This window comes from Rhagoletis pomonella, unplaced genomic scaffold (assembly GCF_013731165.1).
Source record: "Rhagoletis pomonella isolate Grant_MI unplaced genomic scaffold, Rhpom_1.0 Rhpom_scaffold_00005, whole genome shotgun sequence".
NCBI classification, from domain to species: Eukaryota; Metazoa; Arthropoda; class Insecta; order Diptera; family Tephritidae; genus Rhagoletis; species Rhagoletis pomonella.
In genome coordinates this window covers 50,668,752-50,691,701 of record NW_023458559.1, presented here as the reverse complement: position 1 = coordinate 50,691,701, position 22,950 = coordinate 50,668,752, and the positions used below count along the sequence as shown (strand labels likewise).

Genomic DNA, 22,950 nt, shown 5'->3' with positions numbered 1-22,950 from the left:
TCGATGTTTCATGTGTCCACATGTCGTTCATCGTTTGCTAATCGCTCATATAAAAGATAGTAATCGAATTAGTAGTGTTGGTGTAAACTGCAAACTGCCTAACTGTAAAACTAGTTGAAAATGTTAGAGTTTGAGCAAACGGTACTATGTATGCTGTTTTTTAGAAAGACAATTTTTTCCAGAAGAAAAATCATCTGTCAGCTGGCAGCACAATTAAAGTTTTTCGCATGCAGTAAATGCCATAAACGACTGCATTTGACACTTGAAGGTTTTTACCAATATTTACTGCACTTGAACTACTCGTATGTATGTATGTATAAAACAACCGACTATATGTATGTGTACAGCATGTTATATATTCTCCGCTTACCGTTTAATGGCTCTGTTAATTGTCCACAAAAAATTTGTTCATCTGTCATTATTTGTTTGCTTTGTCGTATGTGCACTCGTAATATTATTATACGTGTTGTGTTGTTTGTGCATTTGCATTTTGCATCCTTCCCAGCAATTCGCATTAAATTATGTCCATCACAAATGTTCATTTCGCGCGCAATATTTTACCATTAATTACATTGTATTTGTTTATTACAATGCCGTCAGTCGATTGGAAACATTATTTTCCACTCATTTAAATCTCATAGCTGATAATATTTTATTGTATGCAAATATTTATGTACATACGTGCATGGTTGCATGTCTTTTGTGAGATATTACAGATAAAATGTCCATTATATTAATGGTAATCAGGTAGATTACACGGTATTATATGGGGAACTTAAGGGTTTGCCACTTTCGATTTAAATTATAAAATATTTGAACTTTTTTGACATTACATGAATTGTAACCTTGTCCAGCTTTAAGCTTCGAATACAGCTCTTAAGAAATTTCACAAGAAATATTTTCCGTTATTTCCGTGGTTTGAAAAGGTACTTTGCCTTTGCTTTAAACTTTTTGTTAAGAAATAAATGTACGACCATTGTTTTCTTGAGAACTGCAAACTGATCTAAAAAATTTTGATACACATACTTATTTTTCAAAAAGAGCGTTAAAGTTTTCACTACATCCCAAGGCATATTAAACAAGGTAGAAGTGATTTTGACATTTCTCTCTTTTGAACACCGAACACTTTTAACCCATTTCAAGTTGGCATTTTCTAATTTTCATTAAAAATTCAATTGTGCTTTGAGATAGTTTTGAATTGTGTGAATTTTTTTTCGTTTTTGGACCACATGCATTTATAGATACATACATATACAAAAATGAAAAGGAGCAGGAACTAGTTAGAAGACTTGGTTGCCTGAAGCCACGGAATTTCAGAACTGAGTAACAGAATTTTCTTACAATATTATGCACACATAACCGCGTCAAGACCTAGATGAGGTTCAATTGATGCTAATTTGTAGCAAACATAGCACGCGCACCTCATAGGGTTAATTTGTTTGTTTACAGTTTTTTGACATTATAACTAGCTACAAGAGAGTTCGAGCTAGTTGTCACTTCTACCTTGTTAAATATGCCTTGCTACATCCCGTACATTTCTTAAAGTAGCTCTTCTTCTTACTGCCTTTTTGGCAGACCCCAGCCAGCATTGTCAATCACACGCAATTCGAAATCGACTCCATACCATAATAATTGGTTGCTTACAAAAATTATGTAATCATTTGGATGAATCAGAAAAGATTCGCTTTTTCATCGCGGATATGAATCGCCCTCAAACACTCTTTTATGCGACTCGCTAACACATAACTAGACAGTGCTACGAGTATGCGGCTAATTGTCTGTTTTTTGGCAATAATATTTTCGGTTTCGGTTAATGAGAAGAAAATCGTGTCAAAATAAACTATAAATAAAAACAACTTTCAGTTTGAATTCTATGAAAACAACAACTGAACCAGGGCTGCCAACTTGGCTCAAACCGTGCCTATTTCGGCCCTATTTTACATCAAATGGCACTTAATTTTTCAATTTGACACAAAGTGCCAAAAAGGCACTTTTGAATAATACTAATATTTCAATACATTTTTGTGAAATCCTTTGCGTGTACTTCTTTTTCTCTACTAAAATTTAAAGATTATTCAACTGGTTTATATTACTTTCGCATTGCAGTTTTGTTTTGGAAATGTAGTTCTCATTTTATTGCTAAATGGGAAGGATTAAAAATGATGGCACCTTTTTGACGTAGAATACGTCTTATGTTTCGATATGGAGGCTATGCTGAAATGTTGCAGTTGTAATTTTTAGAGCTTCACGAAAACGCTTATTGCACGAGAACTAATGTAGCGATTTTAAAGAAAAGTGTGGCGTTTCAAAGATACAATTCCAAACCTATCGACAGATTCATTGTTGTAAGTAAGCAATTCAGTTTCTGTCGCAAAAAGAACGGTAAACATTGACATATTTTGGGATAAGTTTTGAGCCTTTGAAGTGCTCCAGCAGATTATGATTTGCAAAGATAACTTTAATTTTCGGGATAAAGATTCTTTGGAGCAATAGAAATATTATCGTGATCAGATTTTATATAAATTCGACAAATATTGAACATTTTAAATCAAAAAATTTTTGAAAAAATTTGCAAATTTTTTTTTATTACCAAAATTCTCGAAACCCGCTCGAATGATTTTGTTTTTGTTTTCTTTAATCAAAAATTCAAGAGCTTTCCTTTTGTTTGGTATATGGGTACATGCATGCGTTGGAAGTGAGGGAAGGAGACAAAAAGTATGTATGTGTGCGTAAGTACATATCTCGGGTTTTGATAAACAGATCGGAGCGTATGTACATATCGATTGCTGAGTGAAAGATCGACCTATCTCAGCAGCCAGTTCGTAAACGCCCTATCTCAAAAAACTTTTCAAGAACGCCCTATTTCAGAATTTCGTTGAAAAACATCCTATCTCAGAATTTGGTTGAAGAACGCCCTATCTCAGAATTCGGTTCAAAAACGCCCTCACTCCCTCACTTCAAATTTATTGAAAATGTGCTGATACAGGGTGTTTTTGAATCGAATTCTGAAATAGGTTCTTCAACTAAATTCTGAAATAGGGCGTTCTTGAAAAGTTTTTTTCAGATAGGGCGTTTTCGAACTGGTTGCCGATATAGGTCGATCTTCCACTCAGCAGTCGATATGTAAATACATACATATGTACATATGTTGATTGCAGTTAATGTGGATCTGTTTCTATTTTTTAGTAATCTATGTATGTTTATACACATTTTTGAAGTGAAACAACACTTAGAAAAAGACCAATCCAAGAATAAAAGTAAAGGTGAGTACGTACATAGATAAAGAAAAGGATAAAGGCAAAGGTAAAAGTAAAAACAAAAACAAAAACAAAGTAACGTAAAGATACAGGCAAAAATGAAGACAAAGGTAAATTTAAACACTTTACTTATATAAGGGTACAGGTGAAGGGGAATATGTATATGAAGAATTTGATAAACATAAAAATAAAAACAAAGATAAATATAAAGAAAAAGATGAGAGTGAGGATACCGATCAAACTATAGATGAAGATAGAGGAAGAAAGATAAAAATAATGATAGTTTTAGAGAAAACGATATAGATAGAGGCATAGAGACTCAATCTGGGAACTATTTCGGGATTTTCGGGATTCTCGGGACTTATCGATATAATAATTGATATTTTGTCGGTCCTGTGATCGATATTTTTATCGATTTTGTTATCCAAATTTTTATCGATATTGTTATCGATTTTGCTATCGACATTTTCGGAACTTGACGATATAATGATTGATATTTTTTCGATTTTGTTATCGCTATTTTTTATCGATTTTGTTATCGATATTTTATTGATTTTGTTATCGATTTTGTAATCGATTTTATTATCGATTATTTATCGAAATTCTTATCGATTTTGTTATCGATATTTTTTATCACTTTTTTATCGGTTTTTGTTATCGATTTTGCTATCGATTTTTTTATCGATATTTTTATAGATTGTGTTGTCGATATTTTAATCGATTTTGTCATCGATATTTTTATCGGTTTTGCTACCGATATTTTTATTGATTGTGTTAACGATTTTGCTATCGATATTATTGTCGCTTTTTTTATCGATAATTTTTGTGGTTTTTGCTATCGATATTGTTACTGATTTTGGTATCGATATTTTCGGAACTCATCGATATAACGATCGGAATTTTTTATCGATTTTGCTATCAATATTTTTTATCGATTTTTTTATCGGTTGTTTTACCGATATTTTTATCGATTTTGCTATCGATATTTTTTTCGCTTTTTTTATCGATATTTTTATCTTTTTTATTATCGATATTTTTATCGATTTTGCTATCGATATTGTTACCGCTTTTGTTATCGATATTTTTATCGATTTTGTTATCGCCTTTGTAATCGTTTTTTTATCGATTTTGTAATCGATTTCTTGATAGATTTTGAAATCGATTTTGTTATCGATTTTTTTATAGATTTTTTTATCGATTTTGCTATTGATTTTACTATCGATTTTGATATCGATATTTTCATCGATTTTTTTATCGATGATTTTATCGATTTTGCCATCGATATTATTATCGCTTTTATTGTCGATACTTTTTTCTCAGTGTGTGCTTTCGTTTTTGACATGGATATGCTCTTAACCATACCACGTATTCTACGTTTAAATTTAGCGGCTGTATCTCCGATACAGCCTGCAGACCAAGACGAAGGCGCTGGACTGTTCCTTTTTGGCACCTTTTTTCTATTTGGCACATTTTGGCACTTTTTTATGCCCAATATGGCACCTCTATATATATCTATGGCGCTTCTATCTTACTATATTTGTATCATTGTATACGCTTCTCAAGAAAAATTCATATCAAATTACGTTAAAGAAATGAAAAAGATTTTTTTTTCTATCAAAGTACTTTTCGAGCAATAAAACTAATGAAAAATATTACCAAAGATTTTTTTTGAGAGGTGCATAATTAGTTTTAGCGATCGTTTAGCTGATGAATCCCCGACTCTTCTACAGGAGCGTATGTTCTAGTACAGAAATTAGTGAAATACCCTTTACGATCGCTGAGACATTGAAGCATATTCTCTTTCGGATTAATATAACTAAAAATAAGAAACCTTGAAAACCCCGAAAGTCTTTAAATCTTTTTTGAACTCTTTAAAAATAATTTAAAATTTCAGTTGGCAATCTTTTGCGATCAGAAAAAACCTGATATGTAGAAATAAGAAAAACGTAAAGGTTAATTAATGATTTTCACTTTCAGAAGTCATGCTCATATACTAGGCTTACAGCTATATCGGAATCCGGGAGGGCTCAGTTCCGGTTGGGTTTACCTCGCTGACTAGCGGTACCAGAAACATAAATATCGAATCTCAACTACATTTATAAATAGTACGAATAGTTTGAGGTACGGCTCTTAAGATATACTCTGAACAGGGTAGCCATCAGGTTTCAAAGCGTCCTGAGTTCTTGGTTCCATTTACTTGCTACGGGTGATTTCTAAGCACCTTAAGAATCTCGATCTGATTCTGTAGACATTTTAAAGTTTTTTCTATTGACTTCTTGGTGGTGTGTGTAATATTAAATTTAAATTTATTGCCACTGCATAACTCATTCCTCTACTAACTTTAATATATCACTCTGAAAACGTACAACCATCACTTAGTCTACTCTCTGTATGCCTAGCTCATCCATGATTAACTATGACAAGATTGTCATTTGCACAAAACAAAAAACACTTGAACCCTCTGCCGATGTCCAAAGCCTACTTCATTCTCGCATGCCAACTTAATAACGGACCTCCTTCATATTTTCCTATACTTCACTTTCTCTTTTTAATTTGCCTGCCAACGTAGTCAAAGGAACATGACATCAAAGTAAATGCATCGTAATTTCAAACAACAGATGCTTTGCGAATACAATACCGGTATACACTGTATTCAAATGTTGCCTTTTTCTGAAATTTAAGCCAATTTCAGCTACTCACACAACATTGCTACACATTTACCTCACGCACACCGATAATAGATGTATGCCATCAGGCTGCAGTTCAACTCATTCACTGAACAATCAATCTTGTCTGACAAATCTCAATGCATGCGAAAGCTAAACGAAAAAGTATGTAGGTAGATAGTACAACGAAAATTGGCTGGGCACATACAGTCAGTCAATAAAGTTTAGGTACAGCGAATTTTTTGCTATATGGGCAACTTCTTTTTAAATATTTTATTTTCAATAATTTTTTTATATGGAAAAAATGAGCGACACTTTCAACAAAAAAATTAGCCAAAAATCAATGGTAAGTCCCAGCTTCCTCAGACTTGCACTTTATTATACTAAAATTGAATGGGCTATAAAACTGCATACTCGACCTTTTCTAAAGAGTGTAAATGAAAAGTGCAATATTTGAATAAAAATTTGCAGAATTTTCTTTAACTTTGCAAAAGGTTTGGAATTCTGATTTTTGGGGTTTCTGTTGTAGAATTAACCATACTTTAATAAAAAATTGCGAAAAATAAAATATTAAATAAACAGTTGCCCGTATTGCAAACAACTCTCTGCACCTAAACTTTATTGATTGACTGTATGAGTATACAAAAGGATGTAAGCAAGGATGTATACAAGTGTATACATTAGGGTGGTCCAAAAATGCATGTGAAAAAGTAAAATCGGAATTTTTATGCTCTCACCCCCTAGAATTGTTCTCTACCGAAAAAAAATATACCCCTATTTTTTTATTTTGAAATTAAAAAATATTTAGAGGTCGCACAAAGCGCACAAAGTTTTGCATGTATTTTATATGGAAAAAAAAAACAACTTTTCGTAGAAATAGTATAGAATAGTTAAAAATCAATATTTTTCTACCAGAAAACTCTGTTTATCTGCAGGAGATTCCCAATAATAATACCCAATTGTTTATTTAACCATTTTTTCATCGCAGCTATAATTTATAGGTCCGCTAAAAAGACCGACAAATGCAATAAAAAATCGTTAGTATTAAAAAGTGGTTAAATAAACAATTGGGTATTGTTATTGAAAGTCTACTGAAGAGAACCAGAGTTTTCCGATCGCAAAATATTGACTTTCAAGAATTCTATACCATTTCTAAGAAAAATTTTATTTTTCCGATATAAAAATAGATAGAAAATTTTGAGCGCCTTGGGCGACCTCTAAATATTTTTTGATTTCAAAATAAAAAAATAGTTGTATACTTTTTTCGATATAGAACAATCCTAGGGGGTGAGAGTATTACAATTCCGACTTTACAGTTTTTGGACCACCCTAGTATACATACATATGTATGTCCATATATACATATAGAAGTGCACGAAAATGCTAAGGAGGTCATATTGAATTCACATACTGATTGCATGTAGATTGGAAAAAAATTCTTAAAACACATAACAACTCATTAAAACAAACTAAAAGTTCTTTGACTTCAACTTTCATACACTCGCAGATGTATCGTCGTACACCTAATGTATTTTTGTAAGGCAATTTCGAATAGAAAAATATTTTTTGGCTGAACCGAGGGATCGCGTTGTTTAATTTTTCGTTATATCTTCGGCATTTAAAGGCGGTTCTTATAGTTTCATATAGCGATTTTCTTGTAGCGAGGAGAAACGTTTTTTCTTCGAAAGTTCATGGAATCCAAGTACCAAGTTCTAGTACTTATATACCTATTAGATCTCAGTTTCTATCACCCTAATGTCGGTAAATTAAAGGTCGCCAATAACCATTAAACTGTTGCTAAGGAAGTATTTCGATTCGAAGGCAATTTCGAAATTTTTTCTTCGAAGTAAACCGTTCTAATACCTACCTACCAGCCAAACTTACCACTCTAATATCTGTAAATCATTGAGTTTTTGCTAAGGAAGCATTTTTGTATTTTTTTGTTTCTAATGTCGCTACGAAAACGATACTTTCGCATCTTGTATTTATAATACAATTTTTTTTTTGCTGTGCGCAAGAGGAAAAAAAAAGTTTCAGAAAAACTTTAAATTTACGTTTCAGTGCATTTTTCTCCTACCTTTCATTACTCTTTGCTTTCGTGCATTGATGTTTTCATTTTTAAAGCTTAGCAAAGAAATAGGAAAAAAATGGTAGTGAAATGAATTGTATGCAAATCAGTGAGCTGCATGGTAAAAAAAAGTATGTACATATGTACATGAAATATGTTACACTTCTTTCTCGCTTGCTTTGCATATGAAAAGTCGCTTGTAGTTTGAAAATAAAAGGAAAAGTCAACGTCACCTATTGAACTAATATTGGAAGAGGATTTCACAACCACTATACATATTCATAAGCATATTTGAAGCTATGTATCCTTCTAACGTATGAATGTATGAATATGACACTTTTGAAGAAAGAAAATTGGATCCATAGTTTATAATATGACAGTGCAGATGGCCATACGCAAGCGAGTTCTAGCAGCAGTTCAATATCTACGCCTTGCTGTACAAAAAAAACCTCATTTATACTCGTCAAGCAAGCATTTTTTATTAGGTCAGTTGTGTTATTACTTTTTTTCTAAAATAGATTAAAAAAAAAACAAGTGTGCACATGTTATTTCATGCAAAAAAGGGAAAACATGTTAAACGAAATTACCCTTTGACGTGTCAATTATGAATCACAAAGCACTCATACTCGAATGAACATTTTATGTGAAAATTAATATTACTCATACGCCACGTTACACGGCATTAAACGCAAATGAAGCTGTAGTATATACGTATAAATCAAACGCATTTTTTATAATTCAAACTCAATAAATTTGATTTATCAACACTTATTACATGGTCTTTGAACTTGAAAAAATGCATTACAAATCATTTGTTTTAATTACATATTGCTATAAAAACAACTAAATACAACTCTGCCTAGTTGCATGCTACTAAAGGTTCACATACATATTTTCAACTATGTATGTATTTTTCAAATATTTTTCTAAAAAATCGCATTCAACACATCCTATTATGTTGAAGTACCTGTGCTTTATTGCTCTTCCTTCGCAAGCAATCAATAAAATGCTTAAATATGTGTGAATATGTATGTACATATGTACATAGCAATGTGCACCTTCGTGCTAAATATTTATGTAAGCGTGTACTTGGTAGCTGTAGCTCGCTTGCTAATGCTTGTTGCATAGTTGGAAGCTGGTTACTGATGAAATATCAACAGACTTATTTTGCGAATGCACACCTAGAGTGAAATGTTGGGAAAGGATATTGAATGTGCAGCATGTATGTATACTAGGGCGATCCAGAAGAAATTCCAAAGAAACGGAAAATTTTGTCTCTTCCAACAGAAACCAATTTTTCATAGCAAACTTTCTCTACAGAGTAAAATTGGTCGCTAATTGCAATGTGGCGTTCAAAGGCAGAACATAAGATCAAAAGATCTTCGTTGTTTTCTTTCCAGCTCCTTTTTGAACCATGGTGGCCAAAGCAGGGCTCAGCTTCGGAGGATTTTCATTATCTAGCTGTAGAAATTAAAGTTGTATAACTTATTTTCATTGAAAGCCATTGCTTGTGTGGCCTTTCCCAATTTTCATTTAAGCACGATTGGACAGCTTTCGAAGTCGCTTGCCCCTGTCGTTTCCAGTAAGGGAATTGCTGTTCGGGGTTTCTTTATGATTTCGGCATCTGTAGTATGGTAATCATATCGGCGACTATACTCCTTCTATTGGAGCCGCTCTTACCTTCGCACGTTTTACTTTTGACATTTATCGCTAACAGACGTCATGCGCTCCCAATTTTGGAGCAAAATTACCTTCTGCGCCTTCTGCGTAGATGCATCAGATTTAGCGAATCTTAAGGAATGCTTTACTACCGCAGCTTCACTGCGAGCAGCTTTCGGAAATCTCTGACCCAATGACCCTACACTTAGCTGTTCCAGAAGGAGAAAGTTCGAACAATTGCGTTTACTTTCGTCCAATTAGTATAGGAGTGTATTGATGTGAAGATCTTGGAAAGTCGGTTCATCGATGTCAAAGCCTGCTGTAACATTGAGGCTTTGGGATCACTAGTTCACCGTTCATCCAGTTCAGGAGAGATACATATCTGCATGGACGAGTGGCTTAGACATGTATATCTGCTTTTTACACAAAATCGCATAGACGCAGACCAGAAAACCCGGCCACAGGAAAAACACCGAGAACCAGATTTTACTGCTCCGCGTATGTTTTCTCTTTGGAATCACATGTAATGGAGTGGAATTAGTAGGAAAACCCAAAACAATTTAACAAGCATTCAATTAGAGCTTTCCATTGGGTATGTTCTCTTTGGAATGAAATGGAATGGAATGGAATAGAATAGAGCGGAATGAAATTAGCCGGAAAATGTAAAATTATTCACCAAGCACTGAGGCAGACCTGGTCTTTTACTTAATGCGCTTTTATGAATCTCAGTAGTTTGGCGAGGGAAAAAGCATGTAACTCGTCCAGTCTCAATACGTCCGACCTAAAACCCATCTCGGTCAGGCAAAGGCCGGAAATCGGCAGAAAAAATTCTCTGTACTATGCTCATCCTCTAAATAAGGTCAACGATGCCCCTTAATCAGGGCTCGTAGATGAATCCCTCTCGCTACCACCTTGTCTGGCTTTTTTCAGAAAACATGATTCTCAGTCATGCGATCTCTGATGTATCTCACGGCTTCCGCTATGTTTGGTCCTATTATTGGCTCCGATCCCATTAGACACTGCTGCAACGAACCACAGCTCGCCAACACCACTGTGTCACTCATTACTCATTTAAATTGGTTTTTGTATCTAAATCGCGTTAAACTAATCACATGTTTCCTACCAGTCATCAGCAGGGTTGCTTAAGTAGCTAAAAGGAAATTTTACCCGAGTTGAGCGCTCTTTTGTCGCTCGCTTACAACAAAATGCAGCTAATATACTTATAGAGTAAAATATAAACATTTCAGGATCATCCTCTAAATTTATACAGAGAAACGTAAAGATTGGTGCCAGCACCACTTTCGGCAAGTGGAAATATTTTGGATGGTGCCCCGAAACCTATCTCGGAATTTTTTTTTTACCACTCTAATGGCTATACATATGTATGTATGTGCACATGCAGTCATACCTCAATTTTGCACCAATCTATTGGCAACGCAATCATCGGCCATCAACTCTGGTAACCTATTGAAATGCTTTGGCTCACGAATGCTTCTACACAATGTGGTGCGACTTAATACAATTTGTGTAGAACTACGAATGAATGCCCGCAATATAAGCAAATCTTTACACTCACATACATATGTATGTATGTACTTAAAGTAAGGTACCCTGTAGTACCGGGGAGCGACTGCAGGACTGATGAATCGGTAGCTACCTAGTAAACTCCGTCAATTACCGACCGATTACTTGCAGTGTATTTCATCGATTACATACTTTTACAAGGCCATGTCCTAGGCCAGGAACGGCGGACCTTTATACATACGCGTGCCATCTAATATGTCTGGAATTAAATTCCAAGTTTCCAAAATTTTAGTATTAGCAAATTAAACAAATTCAGTCTATCAAGTGAAGTCACATCGGGATACATAATAAGTTTGAATGTTTCCGATAACTCCTTGAATTCAGAAAACCTCGATGAAAATTCGTCGATGAATGAATTTATTACCACAGAAAACTCTTCAGTGACTCTTGATCCGTCTGGTTTTTCATATAAATCCAAATATGATTTTAAATATGGAAATAATAAAAGTAAAAAAAAGACGACACTAAAGTTAATTGCAACTTTTTGACATAATTATCAATGTAATATCTACCAAAAAGCTGCTACTAAATTTATTTGGACTATGAATATGCCTCAATAGCTTTACCAATAACTTTCAGTTTAGCCTAAAAAGCACGAACGTGATCTGTCCATCACAATTATAAAGTTATAAAGTTCTTCTTTATTAGAGCCTGAAAGCTTTACGTTCAAATCATTGAAAGGCTGGCATATATCCGTAAAAACAACCCATTTTGCAAGCCATGCCCAAATAAGCATGGCAATAACCGCTTAAGAAAGAATTAAGTTATATATGCTATCGATTTCTGCAACTACTATTCCATGTGTATGTGAAACTTCCATCTCGTTACCTAGGCTATTTAAAAAGTTGTAGATGAAAATATTTTGGTTTCCCCATAAGGTTAACATTACAATTCAAATCTTTAAAGCGTTTTTTCTCTAATTCAGGTTTTTCGACTTAGGCGATTATTGCTTATGACCACAGATATTATCATATATGTAGTTGTCTCTTTTCAATTAAATATTATTATGCGATGTTATATAACGCAAAGAATGGCATATGGATATGGCTAATATGCAAATGTGTTGGTTTTTATGGACAATTTTGTAAGTGTATTGGTGAATGCGTTAGGTCATTCTTGCTGGGTAGGTTAGGTTAAATTTGTATGTATGTATATGTATAGATGTATTTTCATAGATGGATCATACTTATGTTTATGTAGAACTGTACCTTTATAACTCCATACCTAATTTGTGCATTATTCCACCGTACTCATCTATTCTCTCTCTCTCTTCCTCCTTCATTACAGGTGACTGCTGTCAATCATGTATGTCCCGCATTCCTTATGCCACATTAATAGCGACACTTATGTGTCTGCTTGGCGTTGGCATATTCTGTGGCACAATGTATCGTGGCGCCTCGTTGACGGTGATTATGATGGATCAAGTATTTCATTTGCATCTAATTTGGTGAGTATTCATATCTACACTTATCGGGGTATAGTGGTTTATCGGTATACATATTTCTATTTGTATGTCAGTATAATTTGTATCATCCTGCTGATGGGCTGACCATGCGAAATGGTCCATCAGTATTTGGAAATTGTTAATTTTAAACCAAATGTGTTAATGTGCATACGATAATTACAATTACATCGTCCACACTCTGATGTGAGTCTAAAACGACGTGGTGTTTGATAGAATGCGATTGAGAAATGTGCAGCTGTTTACGGATACATGCTGAGCTATGGGGGTAAATGTATGCGGGTTTTCGAGTTTTCCCTGCAGAAAATCTCACTAGCATAGAACTAGCGTAGAACTAGACCTTTTGCCGACAGTACTAGATCTAGCTCAATACCCAAGCAATCTTTTTTACTGTTCAGTTTTACACGGCGATATCATTGGCAGTGGCAATTGTCGCCCACTGCATTACTATCCAACTAGTTTTTAACCGGTTCCGTTTTGAACAGTTTTTTTTTTTATAAGAAACCGTTTTTAAGGTTCGATTTTTGGATCTCTTCCGTTTTTTCTTTTATTTTAGAGGTTCCACGTTTGTTACATTTTTTATACAAAAAAAAAAAAATTGTAAGCGACACGCAACAATTTAAATTCATTAAATCTGAAAACTCACAACCGCCCCCCCCCCCCCCGCGATTTGAACACGCGACCAACGATGCTTGAGTCGGAGGTCTTCTCGCTGAGCTACTTTTATATTGTACGAGAAGTGAGAACTTGTACACTTACACCGCAAGTTTCAAATGTCGCGCTCTGCAGCCGCTTGCCACAGTTCAGAGATAGTTCTGAAATATGAAGTTCGGAACTAGCGCTTTGCCAGACTGTCTCTAAATTTTACTGCAGGGTTATTACATATACATACATATACATATATAGCTGTACCCAACGGGGCTAGAAGCGCTCCATTTTTGCTATTGGAGCGCTCCATAATCAGCAGTAAGCGCTCCCTTCCTAATTTCACACGTAATTGTATTTTAACATTGTGTGTCATTAGAAAGAAGCGCTCCCTTGCTGCTTCAAGTAAAGCATTTAAAAAGCAATGCATGCAAATTTAAATTTTTATATTATATTTTTGTTTTAATAAAATAAGGGCGTTTTTGTAAACCATTTGATGGCTTTATTGGGTGTACTTATAAACATGGGTTTTTCTTCTTTACTATGTGATATACATACATACATACATGGTTGTACATAAATTAACTTTTTTTCAAAAGAAAATATTTTATGTTACTAATCAAAATGATACTTATTTCTGAGCATTGATAGAAATTCAATATTTTTGTTTACTTTACTTTTGTACTGCTCCCTACTTGCTCCTTTGGGGAGCAGCTCACTTTTAGTCCTGTTAGGTATATACATTAGGCTGGGTCGATTTTGTATGGGGGAAAATAAAAGACATTTGACCGTATTGTAATAGTAATATAATGATGCCTTGGGTCTAAGCCAATTGTTATTGGCCACGAAAGATTAATTTAAAACTTATCTTTAACCCGCGCAATTGAATCAAAGTGTATGAATATTGAAAATGAAACTTTGGTTTGTAATATCTATGGAATGAGTAAATTTTTATAAACAGGACGTTTATGAAATTATGGGTTATTAAATTTAGCACCTCACGTTCATTTATCATTTTAACCGACTTCCAAAAAAAGGAGGAGGTTATCAGTTCGTCGGAATATTTTATTTTTTATTTTTATTTTTTATGTATGTTACCGCATAACTTTGGACCACGTCAACCGATTTCGATAATTCTTTTTGCATCGGAAAGGTAGTGTCTCAGAGGTGGTCCCACACTAATCTGGTTGAGATCCGATCAGTGGATCATGAGATATATATATATATATATATTTTTTTTTTATATGGGAGTTGAAGTCGGTTTTTTTTTGCTAAAAATTACTTGTTTAATTAATAAGTCTACAAGTTTTTAAGATATTAAGATAAAACTTACAAAAACTATAATTTTCCCTTATGACTTTTCAGTTCTTCATTACTTCAGCAACCAAGTGAAAAATACAAAAAAGTGAGACGAGATATATTTCAAACGTTTTAATGTTTTCGGATGTTTATATAATATTAAAAGGACCATGGACTTGGTCACGCCGATCTGGTCAGTTTTAAAGATCGTGGTGAATGAAGTCAAGCATTTATTGTCAAAGATGAGGAATCGTTAGATGAGTTAATAGTAGTTTCAAGCATATAAGTATTTACATACATTAACATAATACAATTAGGGTGAGATACGCCACTTTTTAAGTCCATTTATGCAGTCTTGAAAATTGGTGCGGAATGATTTCATTAGTCACCGAAGAAGCACATTTTTCGCGGTTTCTAAATTTGCCGTTATACGAAGGTAGGGGGCGTGCAATAAGTGTTTAGATATACATAAATATTTTAGTTAATTCCATTATGTGAAAAAGTGACAGTAGGTAAATGCAATAGTCTTTAACATATCCTGGGAAAACCTTTTGAGGACTCTCCAATTGGACGATACTGCTTTGCATTCAGCTTGAACGAAAAAAGTCACTCCCTGACACACTCTTCTGTAATCTGGTTCTTTCATTTAAAGGTTATTTATACAATTGAAGAGAAATTTTTTAGAAAAAAACTGGAGATCCACTTAAGTTTTTCGATATAACTTTGGTAAATGTTAATCGATCGGTACGTAATAATTAGCAAATGGAAGACGAGACTTACTGTTACTGATTTATGATAATAATATGACGAAAGTCGTTCAGATTATAAACTAATTGTTAAAAAAAAAAAAATGCTGAACAAAATTTTTTTGTGATTTTCCTATATTTGCAATTTTTATATTGTATGCATAATCATAAGTAATCTAATTAGCATATCTAGAAGTTGTGCCTGTTCAGTGTTTCATATTTGCTAATATAGTTAATTACGCAATTTTTTACGAAAAACATAATTTTTATAAAAAAACTGCCATAATTTAGTTTTTTTACTTTTTAGATACATATATACATCATATTAAAGGTTTTTCAATTATGTTTTAAACTTTGTCCATATTTTAATAGTTTCCAGTTTAATAGCTTTCGAAATATAAGCTCTTAGAAATGTTTAAAATTCCACGTTTAGCCCCTCTTAGCGCCGCCCCTGTTAATTTGCACAAAAAAAAATATGGCATTCAAATCAGGAACAGGGGGCGGGCCATTCCCACTTTTTTAGCTCAACGGCCCCTATTCTCTAGGTGTTCCATTGGCAAATACATGCAAAGTCACAAAACCCTACAACAAAAACTCTGTTGGGGTAAAATCGCAGGATCGTGATGGCCAAGTTCATGTACCTAAGCAAAACAAAACCATATGTTCAAATCATTAATGCAGCATCCCCAACGTAGTATCTATACCCTTATTGCTCAACTCCAACCAAACATAATCGGCTGCTATCGTTCTGTAGCGCTTGTCGTTGAGGTTAACCCCAACATTTTTTACAAGAAAGTTTGCACCACCACCACCGGTTCAAAATCTGTACCTGGACGCGTTTATATCCAGTTTCGTCCTCCCATTTATGGCATAAACATATGCTTGTTAGGAATTCATCCAAAATTCGCTTCGTCTCTTGAGATGATTTTTAGCTCTGAAGCCCAATCAGCGAATCAACGGCTTTGTCTTTGGTTTTGAGCTTTGAGCTCCTGTACCAGTTGGGTTTTTTACGTGTGCAGACTCAAGTTCTAACGCAAAATTTGGAAACCTGGAACCGCTGTGTCGTTGTTTTAACATACGTCCACCAAACGTTAGAGAGTGGACTTTGACGTAGTGGCTGCCCAATTGAAAGCTACTTTATATTTAATACCGAGCTTCAAACCATCTGTGGTTAATTTGTTCATAACTGTAGTCATTATCTCACATAACGTCCCAGCCGTGTATGGAATATGATCGTTTCTCTCAAAAACTTGGTAATGCAGCCCTCGAAGATCTTGCAACTGGATTATTTCAGATTCTCTTCTTTTTTTCCTTTGACTGAACATAGCCCTCATGTAGCGAAGAGTGGGTCCATAGTTAGCCAAAGATACCTACAACTCTCTAACCAGGAAATGTTCCAAAACGACCAAAATAGAGATCGTATAATCCGCGAATAATTTTCAGAAAATTATCATTAAGTTTAAGTATATTGAATAGCCAAGCGCTGAAATCTAAGAACGAAATTTGAATTGGGATTCGGCTTAAAGATCAAGTTTTTCTTTCTTTTTTAATGTAATGTCTATTGATTTCTCTACTTTTTCGTATGTATTAAAATTCCCTCTGTAATTATGCCTCAATTATGCATAAAACATTGATATAATACGTATAATTTTTGCATTTAAGTATACATTAACAGCACATAAAAATACACCCAAAACGGATGTTTCTGCGACAAATGTAACCAACTCTAATTGCGCATTCATTTCATTTTGCAGGATTGAAGCGATTCAAATGATTTTCGTCATAATTGCTGCGGGAATGGCGGCGCTTGGCTTTATGATACTCTTCGTTGGTTTCCTCGCAACTGGAGCGACACGATACAAGGTCTATCGCGCGTGGCGTTCACGAGTGGGTGGGCGCATCTCGTGTGCAGTGGTAAGTATTTAAAAGGCAAAAACTAAAACAACATCAAAATTAAATGCAAGAAACACAAAAAAAAAACTAAAAGAAAATACTTGCCAGTCAACTAACCAAGCGTCGAAAGAAAGTAGTAGACGACATAGAACTAAAACATGCAGACACATACATATGTACATACTACGAGTATTTACTGTTGTGAAGTTAGTCGAATAACTGATTGGGATGAGCGGCAGGAGAGTAATGGTACAGATAGCGGTGGCTCATCGCCAACTGGCAACTAAATAGGAGTAAAAAGTACAAAAATTAAGTTGATGCGACATTTTCACTGCACCGATATTGTCTGCGATATAGCACAGTCAGCGTCAAAAATAGGCATCTTGACATTTTGATGATTTTATTTACATATTTAATTTTTCTTTTTTTTTTATAAATAGTATAGTTAATTCAACAGCAAAAAATCCAAGAATCATTTTATTATATAGATGAAGATACGTACACCTTCCACAAAAAAGTCTCAAAAATCAACGATAGTTTTGAAACTTGCACTTTATTAGACTAAAATTGACTGGGCTATGTAGTAGACTGTACATTCAAAATGTTTCTATGAAATCGCACTGAAAAACTTTACATTTCGATAAAAAAATTTCTTGGTATTTCTTGCATTTCCCTGAGTTCTGTATGAAATTAAAAATATTGACTCTTGAGGACTTTGCTGTTGGATGAACTACATATATTTTTATAAAAAATAATACGAAAAATTTGGTAGGGGAACTATAAACAAATAAAATCGTCAAAACGTTAGGGTATGTATATTTTTGCTGCTGACTGTATGCACATACACCCACACACAAAAAATGGTTTATTTGTGTATAAAGTTACAATGAACTGACTAACAGACTCCTAAATATTGCTAACTACTACTCGAAAATGTACATTCATACATACAGATATCAATGTCGACAACTTACCGACAATTAAAAACGCATTTCGCCCGCGAAAAGTTTCAAAACTTAATTAAGCGTTAATCAAAGACAAAAGAAGGCGACTGCAATTGATTGTTGTCTAATTGAAATATTTTCTGTTAATTTGCCTTGTTTGAGTATTTCTACAAAAGCGAGACATGAATGTATCTTTGGAAATTTTAACGTGAAAGCGTGTAGCGTACTTGAATAGTATCGTATTTATGAAGGCCAACCCGTAGACGTTAGGTCAGCTGAAAATTAAATCAGATTACATATACATAGAAAAAGTTTTTCTTTAACGGCGGTCGCCCCTTGGCAGGCAATGGCAAACCTCTCCTAGTGTATTTCTGCCATGAAAGGCTTCTCATAAAAATACAATCGCCGTTCATAGGCGGCGTTAAACTATCAATTTGTGAAACAACATCGAGACGCACACCAAAAATTGGAGGAGAAGCTCGGCCAAACCCTTAGCAAAAGTTTTAGCGCCAAAATATTATATACTAGCATATACCCGGCGTGGTTCACTGCGCCTGAAAAGTCTTTTTGTGATACTTGATACCCTTATTGCAATACTCAATTTTGTATCAATTAAATAAACAAACATTTGGCAACCTTCAATAAAAATATTTTCGGCTATAATTTCTTTCTTTTGACAGCCATATTGCAATATTTACTTTATCTTATCGGTTTACTTAAACAACAATTTTCGAACAGGTGGCAACTTTCTAATTTTTTTTCCTATATTTTAGGTTAGACCTCTAGAAATAAATCGGTGAAAAATGCATTCAATTCCATGGATTAGTTTTCGAGTGATGCAACAAACATACAGACAGACAGACAGACAGACAGTCAAAAATTATAAAAATTGTTGATTATGACTTCTGTTGCTCTAATAAAGACCTCCATATTAACATTTCTTTAATATCTATAATGTACAGACATCGGCCTGTTACAATTTTATTATATGTACATATGTATAGATTATTATTATTATAACATATTTATTGCAATTTGAAAAGTGAAATTTTTTAATTTTAGGTTTTTGGAATTCGTTTTATTTAACCAAAACACTTATTTTCTATATTTTTTCTTTTTCAGTTCATGGGCATCACATATTTGCTAAACTTTGTTTGGATATTAATTCTATGCTTCTTGGTCATAGTCACCTTTATCTATACGATGTTCTGGAATATGTGCTCAAGTGTGGAACGTTCGCTCAGCTGCATTGATTTAACACAGTTTCGTAAGTAAAAATTTAATATAATCTTACACATAGGTATGTGTGTGCATATATTATATTTGTAAAAAAATTTAATACTGGCTTATAAAATTTATTTCAAACGATATCCATCTTATAAGGAACCACTCTTTGAACTAAAATTGTCAAAACTAATAAATAAAGCAAACACCCTTTTATTGATAACCTTGAAATTAATAGTTTACCATTCGGCTGAGTTACTAAAATTCTTATAAAAATCCCACCTGAACATATTTAAATGCAGCGCTTGGCTGGAACCTCAAACTCCGTATTTTCGTAGAAAACTACTTACTTTTGTAGAACAGACTATCGATTTTCTTTTCACTCGTAATTTTGGAGTTCCTGATTAATGCTGATAAGTTACAAAAAGTATCAACCGACATGCTATTTTTGAGCGTCGAGAAAAAATGGTTTCTTCCAACCTTCCTTTAATTCAACTTTGTTCTGTACATCAGTCTCTAGATTCGTGTTCATAAAAATTCGACCCGAGCTTAAAACCATCTATAGGTTAGGCTAGACATTCTAACGATGGCATGGTTTGGAAAAAACATTGAACGCTATAGATGTTACCAGAAAAACTACTGCCAGAGACTAATTTGCACCATGCTATGGGCTGGACACTGACAGCACAGTATACATAATCCTAGGCAATAAATAGTATCCAGCTCGTGCGTATACATAATTCGACCAGCATATAATTCAACCATAGTACTTCACGCTACCACACTTCTTAAGGAAGTGAAAATGCTACAATATTCCGGCAACTATAAGGCTTAATAAAAGCTAACACTGCGCAAAACACCGCCGCTCCTGCTCTGTTGAATGTTCCTCTCTCGTTTCGACTACCGAACTTTGCTAGCATCTTCCAAGCGGAAGTACCGGGAATCGAAAGGGCCTGTAAAGGATTCGAGAGGAACTGCGTAGGTGTACGAAAAGCATACATTTTCTCAGATAGCCAAGCAGCACTTCTGGCACTTGCCTCGCCAAAAACAAAATCCAAAACAGTCAGAGATTGCAAATGTGCGTTAAGCTTGACGGCCGAGTTAATAGACATCTTCCTCATCTGTGTGTGAGAAGACTGATGAGTTGGCAAAGGCCGGAGCATCTCTTGATGAATCCGAAGCAGAGACAATAAATTGTCCACTCGGACTCATCAAAAGAGAACTGCATTTGCAATTCGTACGTATGACTGATATATGTATGTTGGAACAACCTTCAAGCCTGCAAAAGTGCGAGGAATATATGTCCGCATTATGACAAACCAAAGACAGAAGAACTTCAATTAACAGCAACGATAACGGGACATTGGCCCATTGGCGAACACGCAGCTAAAAAAGGCCGTCCGTACAACCCTCGGGGCCGTAGCTGTGACCTTGCGGGAAGTGATGAAACGATCCTACACTTTGTTTGCGAGTGCCTAGCATTGGCACGAGTAAGGCATGAAATACTAGGGAGTTTTACCATCCAAAATCCTAGGGAGATCTCCAAATGCACCATTACAAGCCTAAATAAATTCATCGAAACATCCAAATGGTTTGAAGAAACCGACGAATCATGAAAACAACAAAAACAAAAACAAGCATTCCAGAGAATACGCAGTGATATAAGCACTAATTGGGTCTTGGGGATGTGCTCAGGCGACGCTTCTACCAACCAACAAACCTACGCTGTTATGCAGTTTCGACCCATCCGTGAAAAAATTTAACGTGTTAGTCGTCTTCAAACGCGCGTCTATGAACTCAATGGTTGCTCCGAAATTCCTTTAAAAATACAGGCCCGGAATCACGTAGTCAACCCGTTCAGAGAGTTGTTTGCTATATTACCGTGACCGTAGGACGTGCGAAAAAACTGTAGCTTTAAACCGGGCGAAAATACTATATTCTTGGCAGAGAGTCCCGCTTTCGGAAATGCCTTCAATGATAGAAGTGTTATTCTTTTTTATGACCATTATCGTGAGGATCCTGTGAAAGGGAGAAGCCGATATGTGACCCACACTTATGCAGCCCAGCATATTTTTTTTCATACATAGAACGCAACCGAGGCTTTCTACGCCTACACGTCCACATTGAGGCTTCACGTCAGTTTGCTATCGATTTGTATTCCAAAGTACTTGCTACTTTGTTTCAACTGCAGTGTCACTTCAGACTATCAGAATGTGCGTGCGATGCCTTAGTTTGGAAACATTGATGCATTTTCCTACGTCAAAAGAAATCTACGGTTCCGGAGGTCTGCATAATTATTTAATTAGCGAAGGATGATCACTGCATAGGCGTCGCGAACCAAAGCATAGATATTTTTAGGGTGATCCTTAAGATATCAACATCATAAGACACCGCGTTATTTTCTTCTACATACAAAATAAAGACATGCACGAAATTTTAAAATTTCTTGATAATTGCAAATATTCGAAAAAAAGTTGCATTTGTCCAATTTTCGCTATTTGTATATTAATTAAAAATTTTCCTAACTCTGGTACTCACCCCAAAAATTTTTTTAGAATTTTAAATTTAGATGTTGCTATTATTTATTATTATTTAAGTACCACCCTAATTTACATAGCATTCAGATGTTAATTAAATAGCTGATGTTCTCAATAAATGATAACTTAAATGTATAAACTTTTCATAATTAACTATACAAAACATTAAATAAACAATTCCTTCTCTTGCTCTCTTACAGATTTCATGTTCCCGCCCAACACCAAACAAGAAGATATGAAAATCTGCGACAAATATGAAATTAAAACCTTCTGCAAGGATGGCGTCGAGAATGCCGAAGTTATGTTCATTCTCGCCACATTGGCTGCTTTGCTTGTCATACTGAGTTTGGTACACTATCTAATGTGTCTAGCCGCCAATTATGCGCACATAAGGGATCATGAGAAATTCCAGGAGCTGCAGGAAATACAAAATCTAAATGAGCTCGAGTATAGCGCAACATCCAAGGATCGCTTCTAGGACATATTTCAGAAGATTCATTTTGAGCTTAAGGAGAAGTGAGCGACAGACAAAACGAAAAGAAAATAATAATAATAAAAACACCTAAACTCAACACGCACACATCACACAAAAAACAACATTTACACTTAGAAGAATAAAACAAAAGAACTGATTGAAGTAACAAAACAATGAATCGCTAACTATAGACAATGAAGATTTATGCAAAACGATGATAGGAAATGCAAACAGCAAACATGCATAAATACTGAATTTCAAAAAGGAATAAGCAGAGCAATGTGTGTAGTGAACTTTCTCTGGAATACATAATAAAATAACAAGCTGCTCACATTGCTTTTTTTTTTTGTAGACATCATGAACACACAACTTATTGAAATGTATATTGTATTTATGTATATTATTTTGTTTATTTAATAATATTTTAACTTTAAGTTATTTAGATACTGATATGCATAACTATTGTCTAACTGAAATTTAATTGTTTTTTT

General features: G+C 34.5%; 1 protein-coding gene across 4 annotated transcripts in view; it reads left to right on the top strand.

Annotated features, from left to right (window-relative positions):
- LOC118739154 (neuronal membrane glycoprotein M6-a-like) overlaps positions 1–22,543 on the top strand; it is a 44,793-nt gene extending 22,250 nt beyond the window's left edge. For all 4 annotated transcript variants that reach the window (XM_036470333.1, XM_036470331.1, XM_036470332.1 and 1 more), the window contains exons 3-6: positions 12,522–12,681; positions 17,141–17,300; positions 19,346–19,490; positions 22,185–22,543. In XM_036470333.1, coding sequence (XP_036326226.1) covers positions 12,522–12,681; positions 17,141–17,300; positions 19,346–19,490; positions 22,185–22,462 — 743 coding nt within the window. In that variant the 3' untranslated portion in view covers positions 22,463–22,543. The remainder of the gene's footprint in view (positions 1–12,521; positions 12,682–17,140; positions 17,301–19,345; positions 19,491–22,184) is intronic.
- Positions 22,544–22,950: the final 407 nt, after the last annotated feature.